The sequence below is a fragment of the Chiloscyllium plagiosum genome, unplaced genomic scaffold, assembly GCF_037043375.1.
Source record: "Chiloscyllium plagiosum isolate Xiang-an unplaced genomic scaffold, Cpla_swu_hap1 HiC_scaffold_32, whole genome shotgun sequence".
Classification (NCBI taxonomy): domain Eukaryota; kingdom Metazoa; phylum Chordata; class Chondrichthyes; order Orectolobiformes; family Hemiscylliidae; genus Chiloscyllium; species Chiloscyllium plagiosum.
The window spans coordinates 48,359,669-48,382,911 of NW_028270170.1; the positions used below are offsets into that span (position 1 = coordinate 48,359,669).

A 23,243-nucleotide genomic window follows, 5' to 3' on the forward strand; every position below is an offset into this window, starting at 1 on the left:
CCGACCTACACCGTCCCCATCCCCACCTACATCATCACTATCACTCCCTACACCAACACCATCACTCCCTACACCAACACCATCACCATCACTCCCTACACCAACGCCATCACTCCCTACACCATCACCATCACTCACTACACCAACACCATCACCATCACTCCCTACACCAACACCATCACTCCCTACACCATCACCATCACTCCCTACACAATCACCATCACTCCCTACACCATCACCATCACACCCTACACCATCACCATCCCGACCTACACCATCACCATCCCCATAACTTCCTACACCATCCCCTTCACTCCCTACACCATCACCATCCCGACCTACACCATCACCATCACTCCCTACACCATCACCATCACACCCTACACCATCACGATCCCGACCTACACCATCACCATCACTCCCTACACCATCACCATCCCTAACTACCCGTCCCCATCACTCCCTACACCATCACCATCACCATCCCGACCTACACCATCACCATCCCGACCTACACCATCACCGACCCATCACTCCCTACTCCATCCCCATCACTCTCTACACTCCCCCTATTCCTAACTACACCATCACCATCACCATCACTCCCTACAACAACACCATCCCCATAACTTCCTACACCATCCCCATCACTCCCTACACCATCACCATCCCGACTTACACCATCACCATCACTCCCTACACCATCACCATACCGACCTACACCGTCCCCATCACTCCCTACACCATCACGACCTACGCCATCACCATCACGCCCTACACCATCATCATTCTGACCTACACCGTCCCCATCACTCCCTACACCATCACCATCCCGACCTACACCATCACAATCATGCCCTACACCATCATCATCCCGACCTACACTCTCCCCATCACTCCCAACACCATCACCATCACTCCCTACACCATCACCATCACTCCCTACACCATCACCATCACTCCCTACACCATCACCATCCCGACCTACACCATCACCATCCCAACCTACACCATCACCATCACTCCCTGCACCATCACCATCACTCCATACACCATCACCATCCCGACCTACACCATCACCATCCCGACCTACACCATCACCATCACTCTCTACACCATCACCATCCCGACCTACACCATCACCATCCCGACCTACACGATCACCATCACTCCCTACACCATCACCATCACTCCCTACACCATCACCATCACTCCCTACACCATCACCATCCTGACTTACACCATCACCATCACTCCCTACACCATCACCATCCCGACATACACCATCACCATCACTCCCTACACCATCACTATCAATCCCTACACCATCGCCATCCCTACCTACACCATCACCATCCCGACCTACACCATCACCATCCCTACCTACACCATCACCATCCGGACCTACACCATCACCATCACTCCCTACACCATCACCATCCCGACCTAGACCAACACTCCCTACACCATCACCATCACTCCCTACACCATCACCATCCCGACCTACACCATCACCATCACTCCCTACACCATAACCATCCTGACCTACACCATCACCATCCCAACCTACACCATCACCATCCCGACCTACACCATCACCATCACTCCCTACACCAACACCACCACCATCACTCCCTACACCAACACCATCACTCCCTACACCAACACCATCACCATCACTCCCTACACCAACGCCATCACTCCCTACACCATCACCATCACTCCCTACACCAACACCATCACCAACACTCCCTACACCAACACCATCACTCCCTACACCAACACCATCACCATCACTCCCTACACCAACGCCATCACTCCCTACACCATCACCATCACTCCCTACACCAACACCATCACCATCACTCCCTACACCAACACCATCACGCCCTACACCATCACCATCACTCCCTACACCATCACCATCACACCCTACACCATCACCATCCCAACCTACACCATCACCATCCCCATAACTTCCTACACCATCCCCATCACTCTCTACACCATCACCATCCCTACCTATGCCATCACTATTCTGACCTACACCGTCCCCATCCCCACCTACATCATCACCATCACTCCCTACACCAACACCATCACTCCCTACACCAACACCATCACTCCCTACACCAACACCATCACCATCACTCCCTACACCAACGCCATCACTCCCTACACCATCACTCCCTACACCAACGCCATCACCATCACTCCCTACACCAACACCATCACCATCACTCCCTACACCATCACCATCCCGACCTACACCATCACCATCACTCCCTACACCATCACCATCACACCCTACACCATCACCATCCCGACCTACACCATCACCATCCCCATAACGTCCTACACCATCCCCATCACTCCCTACACCATCACCATCCCGACCTACACCATCACCATCCCCATAACGTCCTACACCATCCCCTTCACTCCCTACACCATCACCATCCCGATCTACACCATCACCATCCCCATAACTTCCTACACCATCCCCTTCACTCCCTACACCATCACCATCCCGACCTACACCATCACCATCACTCCCTACACCATCACCATCACTCCCTACACCATCACCATCACCATCACGACCTACACCATCACCATCCCGACCTACACCATCACCGACCCATCACTCCCTACTCCATCCCCATCACTCTCTACACTCCCCCTATTCCTAACTACACCATCACCATCACTCCCTACAACAACACCATCCCCATAACTTCCTACACCATCCCCATCACTCCCTACACCATCACCATCCCAACTTACACCATCACCATCACTCCCTACACCATCACATACCGACCTACACCGTCCCCATCACTCCCTACACCATCCCGACCTACACCATCACCATCACACCCTACACCATCATCATTCTGACCTACACCGTCCCCATCACTCCCTACACCATCACCATCCCGACCTACACCATCACAATGATGCCCTACACCATCATCATCCTGACCTACACTCTCCCCATCACTCCCTACACCATCACCATCGCTCCCTACACCATCGCCATCCCTACCTACACCATCACCATCACTCCCTACACAATCACCATCCCGACCTACACCGTCCCCATCACTCCCTACACCATCGCCATCCCTACCTACACCATCACCATCACTCCCTACACAATCACCATCCCAACCTACACCGTCCCCATCACTCCCTACACCATCACCATCCCGACCTACACCATCACAATCATGCCCTACACCATCACCATCCCGACCTACACCATCACAATCATGCCCTACACCATCATCATCCCGACCTACACTCTCCCCATCACTCTCTACACCATCACCATCACTCCCTACACCATCACCATCCCGACCTACACCATCACCATCCCGACCTACACCATCACCATCACTCCCTGCACCATCACCATCACTCCATACACCATCACCATCCCAACGTACACCATCACCATCCCTACCTACACCATCACCATCCCGACCTATACCATCACCATCACTCTCTACACCATCACCATCCCGACCTACACCATCACCATCACTCCCTACACCATCACCATCCCTACCTACACCATCACCATCCCGACCTACACCATCACCATCACTCTCTACACCATCACCATCCCGACCTACACCATCACCATCCCGACTTACACCATCACCATCACTCCCTACACCATCACCATCCCGACCTACACCATCACCATCACACCCTACACCATCACCATCACTCCCTACACCATTGCCATCCCTACCTACACCATCACCATCCCGACCTACACCATCACCATCACTCCCTACACCATCACCATCACTCCCTACACCATCACCATCCCGACCTAGACCATCACTCCCTACACCATCACCATCACTCCCTACACCATCACCATCCCGACTTACACCATCACCATCACTCCCTACACCATCACCATCCCGACCTACACCATCACCATCACCCCCTACACCATCACCATCAATCACTACACCATCGCCATCCCGACCTACACCATCACCATCCCTACCTACACCATCACCATCCCGACCGACACCAACACCATCACTCCCTACACCATCACCATCCCGACCTACACCATCACCATCACTCCCTACACCATCACCATCCCGACCTACACCATCACTCCCTACACCATCACTCCCTACACCATCACCATCCCGACCCACACCATCACCATCACTCCCGACACCATCACCATCCTGACCTACACCCTCACCATCCCAACCTACACCATCACCATCCCGACCTACACCATCATCATCACTCCCTATACCATCACCATCACTCCCTACACCATCACCATCCCTACCTGGACCATCACTCCCTACACCATCACCATCACTCCCTACACCATCACCATCAATCTCTACACCATCGCCATCCCTACCTACACCATCACCATCCCGACCTACACCATCACCATCCCAACCCACACCATCACCATCAATCCCTACACCATCGCCATCCCTATCTACACCATCACCATCCCGACCTACACCATTACTCATTACGTCGTCCCCATCACTTCCTACAGCGTCAACATCTCTCTCTACACCGTCACCGTCACTCCCTACACCGTCCCCATCACTCCCTACACTATCTCCATCACTCCCTACAACGTCCCCATCACTCCCTACGCCTTCCCCATCTCTCCCTACACCATCCCTATCACTCCCTACACTCTCCCCATCACTCCCTACACCAACCCCATCACTCCCTACACCGTCCCCATCACTCCCTACGCCTTCCACTTCACTCCCTACATCGTCCCCATCACTCCCTGCATCGTCCCCATCACTCTCTACACCATCCCCATCACTCCCCACACCACCCCCTCACTCCCTACACCATCACCATCACCCCTACACCATCCCCATCAATTCCTACGCCATCCCCATCACTGCCCATACCATCCCCATCACTCCCTACACCATCACCATCACTCCCTACACCACCCTATCACTCTCTACACCACCCCATCACCCTTACACTATCCCCATCACTTCCTACGCCTTCCCCATCACTCCCCACACCATCCCCATCACTCCCTACACCATCACCATCACTCCCTACACCACCCCATCACTCCCTAAACCATCCCCATCACTCCCTACATCGACCCCATCACGCCCTATGCCATCCTCATCACTCCCTACACCATCCCCATCACACCCTACACCATCCCCATCACTCCCTACACCTTTCCCATCACGCCCAACACCACACCATCACACCCTACACCATCCCCATCACTCTCTATGCCACCCCATCACTCCCTACACCATCCCCATCACTCCCTACACCGTCCACATCACTCCCTACGCCTTCCCCATCACTCCCTACACCATCCCATTACTCACTACACCATCCCATCACTCCCTACACCACCCCAACACCCCCTACACCATCCCTATCACATCCTACACCACTCCATCATTCCCTACACCATCACCATCACTCCTTACCATCACTCCCTACACTGTCCTCATCACTCCTTACACCATCCCCATCACTCCCTACACCGTTCCCATCATTCCCTACACCATCCCCATCACTCCCTACACCAGCCCCATCACTCTCTACAACACCCCCATCACTCCCTACACCATCCCCATCACTCTCTACACCGTCCCCATCACTCCCTACACCGTCCCCATCACTCCCTACACTGTCCCCATCACTCTCTACACCGTCCCCATCACTCCCTACACCGTCTCCATCACTCCCTACACCGTCCCCATCACTCCCTACACCGTCCCCATCACTCCCTACACTGTCCCCATCACTCTCTACACTGTCCCCATCACTCCCTACACCGTCCCCATCACTCCCTACACCGTCTCCATCACTCCCTACACCGTCCCCATCACTCTCTACACTGTCCCCATCGCTCTCTACATCGAGTCCATCACTCCTTACACCGTCCCCATCACTCCCTACTCCGTCCCCATCACTCTATACACCGTCACCATCACTCTCTACACCATCCCTATCACTCCCTACACTGTCCCCATCAGTCCCTACACCATCCCCATCACCTCCTACACCATCCCCATCACACCCTACATCGTCCCCATTACTCGCTACACCGTCCCCATCACTCCCTACACCGTCCCTACCACTCTCTACACCAAATCCATCACTCCCTACACCATCCCCATCACTCCCTACACCATTACCATCACTCTCTACACCATCCCCATCACTCCCTACACCGTCCCCATCACTCCCTATACCACCCCATCACTCCCTACACCACCCCCATCACTCCCTACACCGTCCCCATCACTCTCTACACCGTCCACATCACTCACTACACCACCCCATCACCCCCTACACCGTCCCCATCACACCTTACACCACCCCATCACTCCCTACTCCATCCCCATCACTCCCTAAACCATCCCCATCACTCCCTACACCGTCCCCATCACTCTTTACACCATTACCATCACTCCCTACACCATCCCCATCACTCCCTACACCGTTCCCATCACTCCTTACACCATCCCCATAACTCTCTGTACCATCCCCATCACTCCCTACACCATCCCCATCACTCCCTACACCGTTCCCATCACTCCTTACACCATCCCCATAACTCTCTATACCGTCCCCATCACTCCCTACACCATTCCCATCACTCCCTACACCGTCCCCATCACTCCTTACATCGTCCCCATAACTCTCTATACCGTCCCCATCACTCCCTACACCATCCGCATCACACCCTACACCGTCCCCATCACTCCCTACACCGTCCTCATCACACCCTACACCATCCCCATCACTCCCTACACCGTCCCCATCACTCCCTACACTGTCACAATCACTCCCTACTCCGTCCCCATCACTCTGTACACTGTCACCATCACTCTCTACACCATCCCTATCACTCCCTACAGTGTCCCCATCACTCCCTACACCATCCCCATCACTCGCTACACCATCCCCATCACACCCTACACTGTCCCCATCACTCCCTACACTGTCCCCATCACTCCCTACACCGTCCCTATCACTCTCTACACCAAACCCATCACTCCCTACACCATCCCCATCACTCCCTACACCATTACCATCACTCTCTACACCATCCCCATCACTCCCTACACCGTCTCCATCACTCCCTTCACCACCCCATCACTCCCTACACCATCCCCATCACTCCCTACACCATCCCCATCACTCCCTACACCGTTCCCATCACTCCTTACACCATCCCCATAACTCTCTGTACCGTCCCCATCACTCCCTACACCATCCCCATCACTCTCTATACCGTCCCCATCACTCCCTACACCGTCACCATCACTCCCTACACCATTCCCATCACTCCCTACACCGTCCCCATCATACCCTACACCGTCCCGATCACTCTCTACACCATCCCCATCACTCCCTACACCGTCCCCATCACTCCTTACATCGTCCCCATAACTCTCTATACCGTCCCCATCACTCCCTACACCATCCCCATCACACCCTACACCGTCCCCATCACTCCCTACACCATCCCCATCACACCCTACACCGTCCCCATCACTCCCTACACCGTCCTCATCACTCCATACACCATCCCCATCACTCCCTACACCGTCCCCATCACTCCCTATACCGTCCCCATCACTCCCTACACTGTCCCCATCACTCCCTACACCGTCCCCATCACTCCCTACACTGTCACAATCACTCCCTACACCGTCCCCATCACTCCCTACACCGTCCCCAACACTCCCTACACCGTCCCCATCACTCCCTACACCATCCCCATCACTCCCTACACCACCCCATCACTCCCTACACCACCCCCATCACTCCCTACACCACCCCATCACTCCGTACACCATCCCCATCACTCCCTATGCCATCCTCATCACTCGCTACACCATCACCATTACTGTCTACACTGTGCCCATCACTCCCTACACCGTCCCCATCACTCCCTACACCATCCCCATCACTCCCTACACCATCCCCATCACTCCCTACACCACCCCATCACTCCCTACACCGTCCCCATCATTCCCCACGCCATCCCCATCACTCCCTACACCGTCCCCATCACTCCCTACACCGTCCCCATCACTCCCTACACCATCCCCATCACTCTCTACACCCTCCCCATCTCCCTCTACACCATCACCATCAGTCCCTACGCCATCCACATCACTCCCTACACCATTGCGATCACTCCCTAAACCGTCGCAATCACTCTCCACACCACCCCATCACTCCCTACACTGTTGAAATCACTCTCTACACCATCCCCATCACTCGCTACACCATCCCCATCACTCCCTACACCATCCCCATCACTCTCTACACCCTCCCCATCACTCTCTACACCCTCCCCATCACTTCCTACACCGTCCCCATCACTTCCTACACCGTCCCCATCACTCTCTACACCATCCCCATCACTCGCTACACCATCCCCATCACTCTCTACACCCTCCCCATCACTCCCTACGTTATCCCCATCACTCCCTGCACCATTCCCATCACTCCCTACACCATTCCCATCACTCCCTGCACCATCCCCATCACTCCACACACAATCATGGCTGTATCATTTCCTACATCCAGCCTACCCACTTCCCTGTCTCATACCCCTCCGTTCACACCCCTGTCATTTCCCACTAACCCCCATTCCCTTGTCCCACCCTTAACATAATCCCAAAGCCTTATCCCAGCAGTGTTCCTAGTGCCTCATCCCAGTGCCACATCCCAGTGCCACATCCCAGTACCTCATCCCAGTGCCTGTCTCAATCTTGTCCATCTCCTGGCTCATTTAGGATAAAAAGTTATTTGCTAATGACGGCTGTACCATATTTAGGACAGGCGCTTGGCAAAGGAAAACTCATTCCGTGTAACCTCGGTTATGAATGACTGATCTTTGACTTCTTGTCCTGTCTCCCAGCACTGATGTATGCCAGTATTTTCGGGAATGTCTCTGCGATTATCCAGCGATTATATTCTGGCACCGCCCGCTACCACACCCAGATGCTCCGAGTGAAGGAATTTATCCGCTTCCATCAGATTCCCAATCCACTGCGGCAGAGATTGGAGGAGTATTTTCAGCATGCCTGGTCATACACCAATGGGATTGATATGAATGCGGTAAGTAGGGAATGGCTATGGGGCAGAGATTGGGAGCACACCACACAACGGGCAGATCGACAAAGGCCGAGAGGAATTTTGTGCTTCGTCCAGGGCAAGGTAATCATTGTAAATGATCACTCCAAATCCAGCGATTACTTTACACAATTTCATTGCTTCAAGGGCAGCAGGATTCATCATTGTACTGTTGAAATTCTTTTGGAAATTTTCTCGAGGGCTAATTTTTGATTTTCAAGGTTTCTTCTCACTTGCTCCTTTATTTGCTGATATATAGCAAACTTTGTTTTAACTGGCATCTTAATTTACCGGCGCTCTTGGTAAACTGGCAAAAGAGCCCTCAAATACCTCTATCTGCTCAATGTCTGAGTATTGATTCTGTAAGTAAAGTCTAACAGCAATGTATATGCCCCCCTGCATTACATTGCTATTATTTCCTGTGTGTTTTGATATTGGTTTTAGGAGGTATGTTGATGTTTTTACATAGATACTTTTGAGGAACATTAATATCTAGAATCAGAAATCACATGACAGTAGGTTATAGTCCAACAGGTTGATTTAAAATCACAAGCTTTCAGAACACAGCCCTTTCATTGGGTGCAGTGAGAGAGCAGCAGACACTGACACAGAGTTTATCAAGTTAAAAATCACACAACACCAGGTTACAATGCAACAGGTTTATTTGGAAGTATTTTGCCAGCTTTCAGAACGCTGCTCCTTTGTCAGGTAACTAGTGGGGCAGGATCAATAGCACACAGAATTTATAGCAAAATATCACAGTGTGATGCAACGGATGCGATATGTTGAACAAACCTAGATTGCTGTTAAGTCTTTCATCGTTTAGAATGGGTTGCAGGTTTTGGTTCATTAATATCTAAATCCCAGAACTACTTTTAAGTCACATTCTTGAGATAACTGGAAACAGAACAGTCTGACTCTAGATTGGGATACAGACAGATTCTAACCTCACACCTTTAATGCATGGTCTGAGCTGAGATGTCACCTATTTTTATAAAACCTTGCGTTATCTTCAGAATGTGACTTAGAACAAGTTCTGGGATTTACATATTAATGAACCAAAACCTGCAATCCATTCTAAAAGATGAAAGACTTAACAGCAGTCTAGGTTTGTTCAATATATCATATCAGTTGTATGACACTGTGATCTTTTGCTATAAATTTTGCATTTTATGGTCCTGTCCCACAGTTACCTGACAAAGGAACAGTGCTCCGAAAGCTTGTACTTCCACATAAACCTGTTAAACTGTAACCTGCTGTTGTGTGATTTTTCAACTTTGACCACCCCAGTCCAACCAGCACCTCCACATCACAGAGTTTATAGACAGAGAGATCAAAAGATCATACTATTGGTGTGAGTGGAGGGTCAGATAATACATCCCTGCAGGTGACCAAGAGTGTTAGACAGTGTGTAAAGTGTCTACAGACAATGTCAGTGCTGTGCTGTCATGACAATCAGGCAGAGTGATAGGAATATCTCAGGAATAGGAATTGTAGGTCTGAGGCATTGTTCAGAATATGTCTTGGAGTTTTAACTTAGAATCAGGTTGGTTTTATTCTGAAAACTGGAATTTATAAGATGCCATAATTGACTGACTGTGACTACAAACTGTGTGATTTTTGAACAAAATTGAGTGTATCTGCAAATAAAGATCTTGGATGAAATGATTCACCCCACAGATTTATATGTATGTGCATGTACGAGCGTCTCCGTGAGTGTGTGAGGGAGTGTAATAATTAATTAGTACAGTTTTGATTTACTTAAGATATAGAGACCATAACAATTTCTCAAAGTGATGGTGTCAAAACAGGGCAGGAAGGAAGACTATAGCCTGGTGTCGTGTCACTTTGGACTTTGCCCCACCCTTGTCCAACGCTGGCACCTCCACATCATGTCTCGAAGATTCAGGGTTTACAGCGGTTAGGTGTACCTGTTCATTATCCAGAATATTTGATCACCCATAGATGCTGATGAATGAAAAGGTTTGGTGTGCTTACATGGTAACAATATTATCTCTGCTTGTGCTGACATAGCGGTTTTTTGGACTCACATAGGCAGAATTTAAGGAATTCATCAAAATGCACAATAATCCTTGCCATCCATTAAAGACACAACACACAATGAAAGCTTTAATCTTCGAGACATGGTGTGGAGGTGCCAGTGTTGGACAAGGGTGGGGCAAAGTCCAAAGTGACACGACACCAGGTTATAGTCTTCCTTCCTGCCCTGTTTTGACACCATCACCTTGATAAATTGTTATGGTCTCTATATCTTAATTAATTGGTACAATTTTCAATTACTTATTACACTCTCTCACACACTCACGCACATGCACATACATATAAATCTGTGGGGTGAATCATTTCATCCAAGATCTTTATTTGCAGATACACTCTATTTTGTTCAAAAATCACACAGTTTGTAGTCACAGTATTTATATTGGCACAAGTCAATGTTAGCAATACACACTTTATAACAAAGAAAAAGACAGAAACTTCCACGCAAAAGCCATGATGTAAAACATACTTTTGCAGATTAGTGAGAATCATAGAATCCTTACAGTGTGGAAACAGGTCTTATGGCACAAAGTCTACACTGACTCTCTGAACAGCAAACCACCCAGACCCATTCCCCGACCCTATTACGCTACATCTACCCCTGACTAATGCACCCTACACATCCCGGAACATTATGGGCAATATAGCTTGGCCCATTCACCTAACCTGCACATTTTTGATTTGTGGGAGGAAACTGAAGCACCCGGACACAGACAGAGGGAGAATGTACAAACTCCACATAGATAGTTGCCCGAGGCTGGAATCGAATGCAGATTACTAACACAACTACAGCATCTCAAGTAATTCACAGTGTATAAATCACTTTGAGGTATGACAACACATGAAAACAGTAGCATCCACTAAATTTTCACCCAGATAGTAGCTCCTGAACTTCTACAGCCTTAAACTAGAGACTCCACACTCTTTTGCAAGGAATCATTACCTCAGTGATTTTGTGTTTTCTTGTAGACTGGTGGCTGAGTACTCTTTTGTTGAAATGTTTAATACCTCTCCCCACTGCAGCCCCTCTCTCCCCAATGCAGCCCCTCTCTCCCCACTGCAGCCCCTCTCCCTACCACATCCGCTCTCCCTATTACACCCCATCTCTCTCTCTCTCAGAAGAGAATCATATTGTTCTTTATAGAGCATCTCTTACCAATCCTGACAGTTCCACATACAGAGAGTCATCAAGTCAGAGTAACACAGAAACAAGCCCTTCAACCCAATGCTGACAAACGGACACCAAACTACATGAATCCCATTAATCTGCACTCACTTGGTCCATTGCCTACAATAGGACCCCCATGATTGGAATTTCCTGGGCATTTTGGGTCCTTTATGGTGGGGAGGGGGTTATTGGGTGAATTCACTTGCTCTCTCTCTGGTGTTAGAGCATTGCTGGAGAACCTCCTACCTGCTTTCTCCAGAAACACCCAAAAACCTGCTGCCAGCATTCTCACTTACACCATGTGTTGTTCACTTCCATTGTTACAAACTCAGCGACCAGCCCCTGAACTCACATCCTTCTCGAGATTCTGACCTTTCTCCCATCACGCCCTCTCCAACCACGCCTTGCCCATGAGGCACTCCCCACTTCCCTCAACCCCATTCCCATCAGATACCAGCAGTTATTGTCAATGCCATGGAGCAAGGAAACCTCACAGGCACAAGCAGTGCCCAGCTATTAAAAAAGAGAATGTTTTACCTCTGTCACTTGTAGAAAATGTGCAGAAATAGACCACAGACACAGAACAGCAAGAAGTCAACTAACTACTTCTTCAAGGATTTCATGAGGTAGAACTTAGAACATTACAGGACAGTACAGGCCCTTCGACCCTCGATGTTGTGCCACCCTGTAAAACCAATCTGAAGCCCATCTACCCTACACCATTCCATTCTTGTCCATATGTTTATCCAATGACCATTTAAATGCCCTTAACGTTGGCAAGAACAGGCTACAACAGAAGAAAAGTATCCATAAAGGGGAATTAAGGGACCCACATCCAGCATTTTGGCATGAAGATATTTATGACAGTGGACATTATATTAATATTAAAGTTTGAAATAGTTGCATGTCAAATTATATTATCCAATAGTGTGCCACAGGTGAAGACACACAGTTTGTAGCCTACAACAAGGGGACTGCGTGGTTTAGGAGGAATCCCAGCTAAGGTGGAAGGTATGCCACTAGGAATCAGATAAATTAGGTCTCATGCTTTGACCTCAACCTTCATCCAATGGCAGAAAGGGTTAAATTAATCAAAGGAAAAAAACAAATGGTCAGGGAAAAGCAGACCAAAGGGAAATTTTTTTTAAACCGATCAAAGAACAAGTCGGCTTCCCAGATGTATGGTGGACCCCAGTAGAGGGCAGGATCCATTGAGATTACAGATGTTGGCAAAGGAAACTTGTCTCATGCTGTCAGGAAGAGATCGTGGACAGTGAGCCATTGGCTATGACAGAATCAGGGCGTTACTCAAATATGTTGCCTTTTGACAGTATACCCCCATACTGTAAGCTTGTATCTCCCAGCATAACCTTTGATGAGGCATGCTGGGAATCTAAGTAGAATACGATCACCAGCTCCCCATTCTCCACAGCAGTGTGGTAACTCTGCTCCTGTGTACTGCTCACTGTAGGGCTTCCCAGGCTTTTGGAGAATTCTTACCTTTGATGAGCAATATGAATGATTTCAGCTTTATTCATAGCTTTTCACGATGAATCCTACTAATCGTACCTTTGATCAATAGTTTCCATTTCCTTACTGAATGAATCCCAATGCCTTTAGCTTTAATAACGATTCCTATTATTTGAATGGATTTACAAAATGAATCCCATTTTTCATCACTCCATGAGTCCCGATAATTCCACAGATTTCCCTGGATAGTTCACACTGCCTGTGGCTCTGCTAATAATTCCCGTAGTTTTCACGGTTTATTTGGGCTCGGTTTGTGGTTGAACATGTTCTTTCTGCGTTTACCATTGTTTAAGTAATGGATCTCAGTCCTTTTCTGTGACCTCAAAATCACCTAACGTCCTCCTTCCATTAGACCTGGTCTGTTTAAGCTTCTAACCTTTGTTCCCTTAATTCTGGCTTTGCAACATTGCTAGATCGGAAACCTCATTTAAATGGCTTCTCCAATGCTGGAGTTCCCTGACACAGTCGTGCCCTGTCGTGCCCTATAGTGACAGTGTTCAGTCTGAGCTGGAAGCAAATGGTTTTCACTTCTAACTTTTCCCAGTTGGATTATTGCACCATTTTAAAGTGATCCCTTGATCACCAGTCCTTTTAACCTTCACCCACGGAGCCTCTGACCTCTGCTCACTTACTGACTGAAAATCCAACTCAGAGCTGCTCCTGCAGCTCAATGCCTCATGATACCGTCTGGACCAGTTATGGAATGGCTGATACTCCAACTCTTGGGAGTTGCTGAATCTCCCATTGCAGGCCATCTCTTAACCAGAAAATTAATAATGCTGGAGATCACAGCGGGTCAGGCAGCATCTGTGGAGAGAGAGCAAGCTAACATTTCCAATCTTCATCAGAGCAGTCTCTTACCAGGGCTGGATTACATTTTACAACGGACTGTAGGTTCCTTGTCTTGTACAATCTGACCATGAATTTATTTTCAGCAGCATTCTTTAGGGTTCTGCTCTTTCAATGTGCATTAGATTAGATTAGATTACTTACAGTGTGGAAACAGGCCCTTCGGCCCAACGAGTCCACGCTGACCCGCCGAAGCGCACCCACCCAGACCCATTCCCCTACACTACGGGCAATTTAGCATGGCCAATTCACCTAACCTGCACATTTTTGGACTGTGGGAGGAAACTGGAGCACCCGGAGAAAACCCACGCAGACACAGGGAGAATGTGCAAACTCCACACAGTCAGTCGCCTGAGGCGGGAAGTGAACCCGGATCTCTGGCGCTGTGAGATAGCAGTGCTAACCACTGTGCCACTGTGCTAATAGAATGTTACGTTTTATTGCAAGGAGATTTGAAGAATAGGGAGGTTATGTTTCACTTATGGTATTGGTGAAACCGCATCTGCAATACTGGTCACTATTTGTGGTAAGGATCTAATGTAGTGGAAGCAGTTCAGAGATGGTTTACGAGCTAATACCTGGAATAAGCAGATTGCCTCGTAAAGACAGACTAGGAAGGCTAGGTCTTCGTTCTCTCTAGTATAGAAGACTTGGAGGTGACTTAATTAAAACATATAAAATCCTGAGGGGACTTAACCAGATAGATGTTGAAAGGATCTTATGGGAGAATCTAGAACCAAGAGACATAGTTTAAAAATAAAGAGTTGCCAAATTTAAAACCGAGATAAGGACCTTTTTTTCCTTCTGGCGGATTGAGAGACTTTGCAATCCCCTTCCGAAAAGACACTGGATGCAGAATCTTAAAATATTTTTAAGGCAGAATATAGAACACATAACAGCACAGTACAGGTCCTTCGGCCCTCGATTTTGCGCCAACCTGTGAAACCAGTCTGAAGCCCATCTAACCAACACTATTCCATTTTTATCCATACGTTTGCCCAGTGACATTTAAATGCCATTAAAGTTAGCGAGTCTACTACTGTTGCAGACAGGGCATTCCATGCCCCTACTACTCTCTGAACAAAGACACTACCTCTGACATCTGTCCTATATCTATCACCCCTCAATTTAAAGCTATGTCCCCTCATGCTAACCATCACCATCCAAGGAAAAAGGCTCCCACAGTCCACTGATCACACTGTCTCTGATCATCCTGTATGTCTCTATGAAGTCACTTTTTAACCTTTTTCTCACTAACGAATACAGCCTCAAGTCCCTCAGCCTTTTCTCGTAAGACCTTCCCTCCCTTTCAGGCAACATCTTGCTAAATCTCCTCTGAACCCTTTCCAAACCTTCCACATCCTTCCTATAATGCGGCTACCAGAACTGTATGCACTACTGCAAGTGCAGCTGCATCAGATTTTGTACAGCTACAAGATGACCTCCAAAACTCAATCCGTCTACCAAAAAAGCCAACACACCGTATGCCTTCTTTACAACCCTGTTAACCTGGGGGGCAACTTTCAGGGATCTATGCACATGGACATGGAGATCTCTCTGCTCATCCACACTACCATTAGCCCAGTACTGTGTATTCCTGTTACTCCTTCCAAAGTGAATCACCTCACTCTTTTCCGCATTAAACTCCATTTGCCACCTCTCAGCCCAGCTCTGCAGCTTATCTATGTCCCTCTGTAACCTGCAACATCCTTCCGCACTATCCACAACTCCACTGACCTTATTGTCATCTGCAAACTTACTAACCTATCCTTCTACACTCTCATCCAGGTCATTTATAAAAATGACAAAAAGCAGTGGCCCCAAAACAGATCCTTGTGGTACACTTCAAGTAACTGAACTCCAGGATGAACATTTCCCATCAACCACCACCCTGTCTTCTTTCAGCTAGCCAGTTTCTGATCCAAACCACTAAATCACCCTCAATCCCATGCCTCCGTATTTTCTACAATAGCTTACTGTGGGGAACCTTATCAAGCGCCTTACTGAAATTACTTACAGTGTGGAAACAGGCCCTTCGTCCCAACAAGTCCACACTGACCCGCCGAAGCGCAACCCACCCATACCCCTACATTTATCCCTTTAACCTAACACTGCGGGCAATTTAGCACGGCCAATTCACCTAACCCGCACATCTTTGGACTGTGGGAGGAAACCGGAGCACCCGGAGGAAACCCACACAGACACGGGGAGAACGTGCAAACTCCACACAGTCAGTTGCCTGAGGTGGGAATTGAACCCGGGTCTCTGGCGCTGTGAGGCAGCAGTGCTAACCACTGTGCCACCGTGCCGTGCATGAGCTGCTCTCTTAAAGCTTTGTCTGATGGTCCTTATAACCTTCACCTTTTTGCTGTCTAGTCGCCTGGCCGGCACCAGGTGCTCTGGTGAATCCCCCCCCCCCCCCATCTGGTGGATTGCTGCCATCCTCTTCCCTGACAACCTGCAGCAAAACCACCTGGTGGCCTAATGAGGAGAGGCTGCTGTATTAAACAAGGAGTAGTTTATCACACGCTATCAGCTCGGGCACGGTGGCTCAGTGGTTAGCACCGCTGCCTCACAGCACCAGGGACCCGGGTTCGATTCCAGCCTCGGGTGACTGTGTGGAGTTTGCACATTCTCCCCGTGTCTGTGTGGGTTTCCTCCCACAGACCAACGATGTGCATGTTAGGGTGGATTGGCCATGGGGAATGCAGGGTTACAGGGCTTGCATGATGCACTTTGGGGACTCCATGGACTGAATGGTCTCTATCCACACTGTAGGGATCCTACAAGTTACATTAGTTTGACAGATGCTGTCACTGACACCATGAGGGAGACCTCCATGTTAGATCCTTACTGCTTCAAATTTCAAAACTGTTCTCTTGCCCAAGTCTGCATATGACATCATTGTGTTTAATGCTCCCCTCAGCATTAACTCTTTCAGACCCTCATTGAAATAACTCCACAGAGGCCGGCATCCCATCACCAAGTCCCCCTTTTTTAACAGGTGGAGAGACAGTTACACGGATCCGGCTCCCTCAGAATGAACAGAACCTCCGACACACGCTCCTGTTTGTTTTCCCTTTTTTTTTAAAGAGCCCTCAGTGACCTCCTCCCGGGCCAGACAAATGAACACCTGGCATCGAAGGAGTAAATGTGCCAGAGGGCAGGGTCCTTCAGACCGAGCAGGAGCGGTTGGACACCCGACCGGATCTCCCCCAGAATTTGAAGATGGGGGAGAAGGAGCTCACTGGCGATGAAGGGCAGGACATTGGAAATCACAACCCTCTGGGCTGTGACCTCCAGTGGGTCGATGGGCAGATGTGTCCTGCCCACAGTGAGCTCCCTCTCCATGGCCAGGTGGACTGCCTGCTCGGTCTTTAGGAAGAATACAGCCTTCCCGAACATCCTGGCCGCAGCGACGATGGTCAGTGGGCCGATCACACTAGCCATGGCCTTACTGCAGGCCTCGATGGTCATGTTGAGGTGGGGATAGGCCTTGACCCCCAGGCATTTAGTCAGGAGCCTGAAGGGGGTCGGGGTTGCAGCTGGGGTTGGAGCAGCCGAGCCTAAGGCAGCAGCTGGGCCTGATAGTTTAGAGCTCGCCGCTTTATGCTGCTGGGTGATCCCAGGTATTCTTCCTCTGCGTGAGCCTCTGGTAATGGCAGTCACAACACTGGGAAGCTGGGGCAGTGACAGCAACAGTCCTGGGTGTTGGTGGGCCCAAGCAGCAGCAGTGGAGGCAAGTCAATGTAGTCCCAAGCAACAGCAGCAACAGCTGGCCCAGGTGTAGGTAGGGCCCCAGGCAGCAGCAGTGGAGGTAGGCCCCAGGCAGCAGCAGTGCTGAGGTGTAGGCAAGGCCCAGGCTGCAGTGGAAGGAGCAGGCCCAGGCAGCAGTGCAGGTGATGGTAGTCGCTGCCTGTGCAGCCGAGCACAGCTCAAACTAAAGATAATAAACAGAAAGAAACCCAGAAAAAATAACCACAACAAACAATAAAGAAAATCAAAGAAGTCTACCAGGAACAAGAGGGAAGAGAAAAAATAAAACTCTGCTCCTTCGTAGAAACCCGACAGCAGCAACACATGGATTGTAGCCCAGACAGCACAGAGTCAGTCACCTCCCTAACACAAAATGGAGAGTCCTTCACCACTGACCCAGCTCCCTCAGAGGCAGCTCTCAGAGTGAGCAGAACCTCTGACACTCCTGTTTATCTCTGTCAGCCAGGGCTCCCTGATTGAGCCAGGTTAACAGCCCCAATCAGGGAACCCCTATACTATGAGGTGCCCTGGCAAACCTTGTTACAATCACCGCACTTACCTCCCTACGCAAAAACCTGAGAGGGGTCTTGTGGCTCAGTTTCAGGGTCCCTACCTGAGTTGGGAGCCCCACGTTCAAGACCCATCTATTGGAGAGATGTGTGATAAGATTTGTGAGCAGCTTGATTCAAAAGTATTTACCACAGCCTGAAGACCACTAATCCTGCCAATGGGGTGACAGTGTGTTCTTTTGTGCTACCAATCATCTTTATTTGACTGGGTCTAAGGGTCTATTTGTTTTAACATGGTAGAGAATCACCTATTAACAAGAAAAGACTGTTGTCTTCACAAGATCTAGTTGATTGCAATTAGGCACACCTTACATTAGCTACTCAGACACTGTTGCTAAGATATGAGGAGAGTCAATCATTTAAGTGATTTGTGGTGGGTTATTTTAAAAAAGCGATTATGAGGAGGCCTGTGGGTATAGATCTGCTCTGCACAGGATCTGCAACAGACAGATGCTTCAACAGGTATTTCGGATTACATTGAACAGATACATCCTGAAGAGGATTAAAATCTCCAAGGAATAGACCCACCATCTGTGGTTAACTCAAAATGTTGGTGTTTTAACCTCAAAGAAAAAGCATATGATTGTGTAGCCAGATCGGAACACTGGCCCGAGAACAATGAAGAGCGAAGAATGATCCAAACCTGAATGAAGAGGGAAGAATGAGTGAGTGAGAGAGAGAAAGCTTGTCAGTGCAGTGACGGTTACTATCCCTCACAGATTCCATGGGGAGTCAGGATTGGGCTGAACTATCTCAGGACAGTTTTGAGTAAACAGCTAGTTGATTGAGGCTGACAGTTAGAGCAGATTGCTCACGCTCAGAAAGATCCTGAACTGGCTTTCTGCCTTCAAACAGAATATGCTTTAATTGTGAAAGATTAGAGTGAGGAATAAAATCTGTCACTGAGGTTAGGGGTGCTCAGCTGTTTCAACATAAGCAGCTTTCTCTCTGCATTAAGATTATGTCTGACCCTCAACCAACCGGCAATGACCTTCACTGCACTGGCAGTGCTCCTCACCCACTGGCAGTGCTCCCCACTCACTGGCAGTGCTCCCCACCCACTGGCAGTGCTCCTCACCCACTGGCAATGCTCCCCATCCACTGGCAGTGCTCCCCACCCACTGGCAGTGCTCCTCACCCACTGGCAGTGCTCCCCACCCACTGGCAGTGCTCCTCACCCACTGGCAGTGCTCCTCACCCACTGGCAGTGCTCCCCACCCACTGGCAGTGCTCCTCACCCACTGGCAGTGCTCCCCACCCACTGGCAGAGCTCCCCATCCACTGACAATGCTCCTCACCCACTGGCAGTGATTCTCACCCTCTGACAGTGCTCCTCACCCACTGGCAATGCTCCCCATCCACTGGCAGTGCCCCCCACCCACTGACAATGCTCCTCACCCACTGGCAATGCTCCCCATCCACTGGCAATGCTCCCCATCCACTGGCAGTGCTCCTCACCCACTGGCAATGCTCCCCATCCACTGGCAGTGCTCCTCCCCCACTGGCAGTGCTCCCCACCCACTGGCAGAGCTCCCCACCCACTGACAATGCTCCTCACCCACTGGCAGTGATTCTCACCCTCTGACAGTGCTCCTCACCCACTGGCAATGCTCCCCACCCACTGGCAATGCTCCTCACCCACTGGCAATGCTCCCCACCCACTGGCAGTGCCCCCCACCCACTGGCACTGCTCCTCACCCTCTGGCAGTGATTCTCACCCACTGGCAGAGCTCCTCACCCACTGGCAGTGATTCTCACCCACTGGCAATGTTCCTCACCCACTAGCAGCCCCTGTGCATTTGGACATCCAGTGAGGAAAATGTCAGGTTCGACCATGATGCACCCCATGGTTGAATAACCTCACTGTGCATCATGGCTGTTGGCAGTGATTGGGTGTGGAGACAGTGACTGCACAAACTGATGGAATAATTATCCAGAGCAGCTTTTTCAGGAGCAGGGATCTGGTCACACTGGAACATTCAGGGAGGGAGAGGGGTTAGAGAATGGAGGAAGGGCATGCACTCATAGAATCCCGACTGTGTGGAAGCAGGCCATTCAGCCGATTGAGTCCACACCAAACCTCAGAAGAACATCCTGCCCAGGCCCAATCCCCTAACTCACCTGGCCTGGGCATCCCTGAACACTATGGGGCAATTTGCCATGGTCAATCCACCCTAACCTGCACATCATTGGATTGAGGGAGGAAACCCATACAGACACAGGGGAGAACACGCAAGCTCCACACAGTCGCCTGGGGCTGGAATCGAACCCAGGTCCCTGGCGATGTGAGGCAGCGGTGCTAACCACTGAGCCACCGTGCCATGAAGAAGGTAATTGTTCTGAAGAGATTAATGTTCATGGTGTACATTGACTTCACCCATTCCACCGAGGTCTCACACAGTCTGTGGGTGAACACAAGGAGTTCTACACTCACTTTCAGCTATATCTGGACTAGCTCCAATGTTCTAGTAATTACTTCTTTCTTGTGATATTTCCTGCTATTATGCAAGAAACCATCTTGCTCTCCAAGAAGCAGGTCTCATCTGTAGATACTGTCTGGTGATGAATCAATAATCACTAAATAGACCCAAGACAAAGGAAAGGAAGAATAGTGGCAACCAGCCCCCTGAAACAAGTCCTACCCAGTACCACGTTCTGGTAAAACCAGAGGATAGCAGGTAAGGTCACCAAGGTGTTCTGTGTCACCACGAGAAGCACTACAGAGGTGTACAATATGGTGAGAGTTGCATTGCATGGCATCAATATTGACAAGAGACCCCAGGGTCCTTAGGGCAAACATGAGCAAGGAGTGAGAGAGCCTTACCCTAGGATAAGGAACCAGCAGCCTCAAACAGAGTACGTACAGACCAGCCCAGGAAAACCAGAGAGCATGTTCACAGCAAGATTATCCTAAAGGGTAGAATAAAGCAACTCACCCCCCAGCGTGAGATCAGAAGAGAGGATATTTGCTGACAACTGCACAATGTTCAGCATCATCCAGATCTCCTCAGATAATGAAGCATTTTCAGGTTTAAGCTGATTGAGTGGCAACTATCATTCATGTGAGTAACACAAGTGCCAGGTAATGATTGTTTCCGACAAGACACTCGGGACATTCCCATTGCTAGCTCCTCAACAACCATCAATCACAGACTGGACTGGACCAGCCTCAGAAATACAGTGGTTAGAAGGGCAGGGAATTCTATGGTGAGTAACGGACTGCACTGCACGGGACTGGCGCAGCTCCAACAACTTCACATTATCCCCCCCTCCCCATGTTAATCACTGTCTAATCTCACTGTTCTGGATAGTGAGTGGGAAATGGGAGGGAGTGGGGAGGGGGATAGTGAGTGGGAAATGGGAGGGAGTGGACGGGAGAATAGTGAGTGGGAAATGGGAGGGAGTGGGGAGGGGGATAGTGAGTGGGAAATGGGAGGGAGTAGGGAGGGGGATAGTGAGTGGGAAATGGGAGGGAGTGGACGGGGGGATAGTGAGTGGGAAATGGGAGGGAGTGGGGAGGGGGGATAGTGAGTGGGAAATGGGAGGGAGTGGGGAGGGGGGATAGTGAGTGGGAAATAGGAGGGAGTAGGGAGGGGGATAGTGAGTGGGAAATGGAAGGGAGTGGGGAGGGGAGATGGTGAGTGGGAAATGGGAGGGAGTGGGGAGGGGGATAGTGACTGGGAAATGGGAGGGAGTGGGGAGGGGGATAGTGAGTGGGAAATGGGAGGGAGTGGGGAGGGGGATAGTGAGTGGGAAATGGGAGGGAGTGGACGGGGGGATAGTGAGTGGGAAATGGGAGGGAGTGGGGAGGGGGGATAGTGAGTGGGAAATGGGAGGGAGTGGAGAGGGGGGATAGTGAGTGGGAAATGGGAGGGAGTGGGGAGGGGGGATAGTGAGTGGGAAATGGGAGGGAGTAGGGAGGGGGATAGTGAGTGGGAAATGGGAGGGAGTGGGGAGGGGGATAGTGAGTGGGAAATTGGAGGGAGTGGGGAGGGGGATAGTGAGTGGAAATGGGAGGGATTGGGAAGGGGGGATAGTGAGTGGGAAATGGAAGGGAGTGGGGAGGGGGGTAGTGAGTGAGAAATGGGAGGGAGTGGGGAGGGGGATAGTGAGTGGGAAATGGGAGGGAGTGGGGAGGGGGGATAGTGAGT

The 23,243-nt window shown here is 50.0% G+C and overlaps 1 protein-coding gene across 2 annotated transcripts in view; it reads left to right on the top strand.

Moving 5' to 3' along the window:
• kcnh6a (potassium voltage-gated channel, subfamily H (eag-related), member 6a) overlaps positions 1 to 23,243 on the top strand; it is a 427,015-nt gene that overhangs the window by 367,584 nt on the left and 36,188 nt on the right. For both annotated transcript variants that reach the window (XM_087977979.1, XM_087977980.1), the window contains one exon: positions 8,948 to 9,147. In XM_087977979.1, the coding sequence (XP_087834105.1) occupies positions 8,948 to 9,147 (200 nt within the window). The remainder of the gene's footprint in view (positions 1 to 8,947; positions 9,148 to 23,243) is intronic.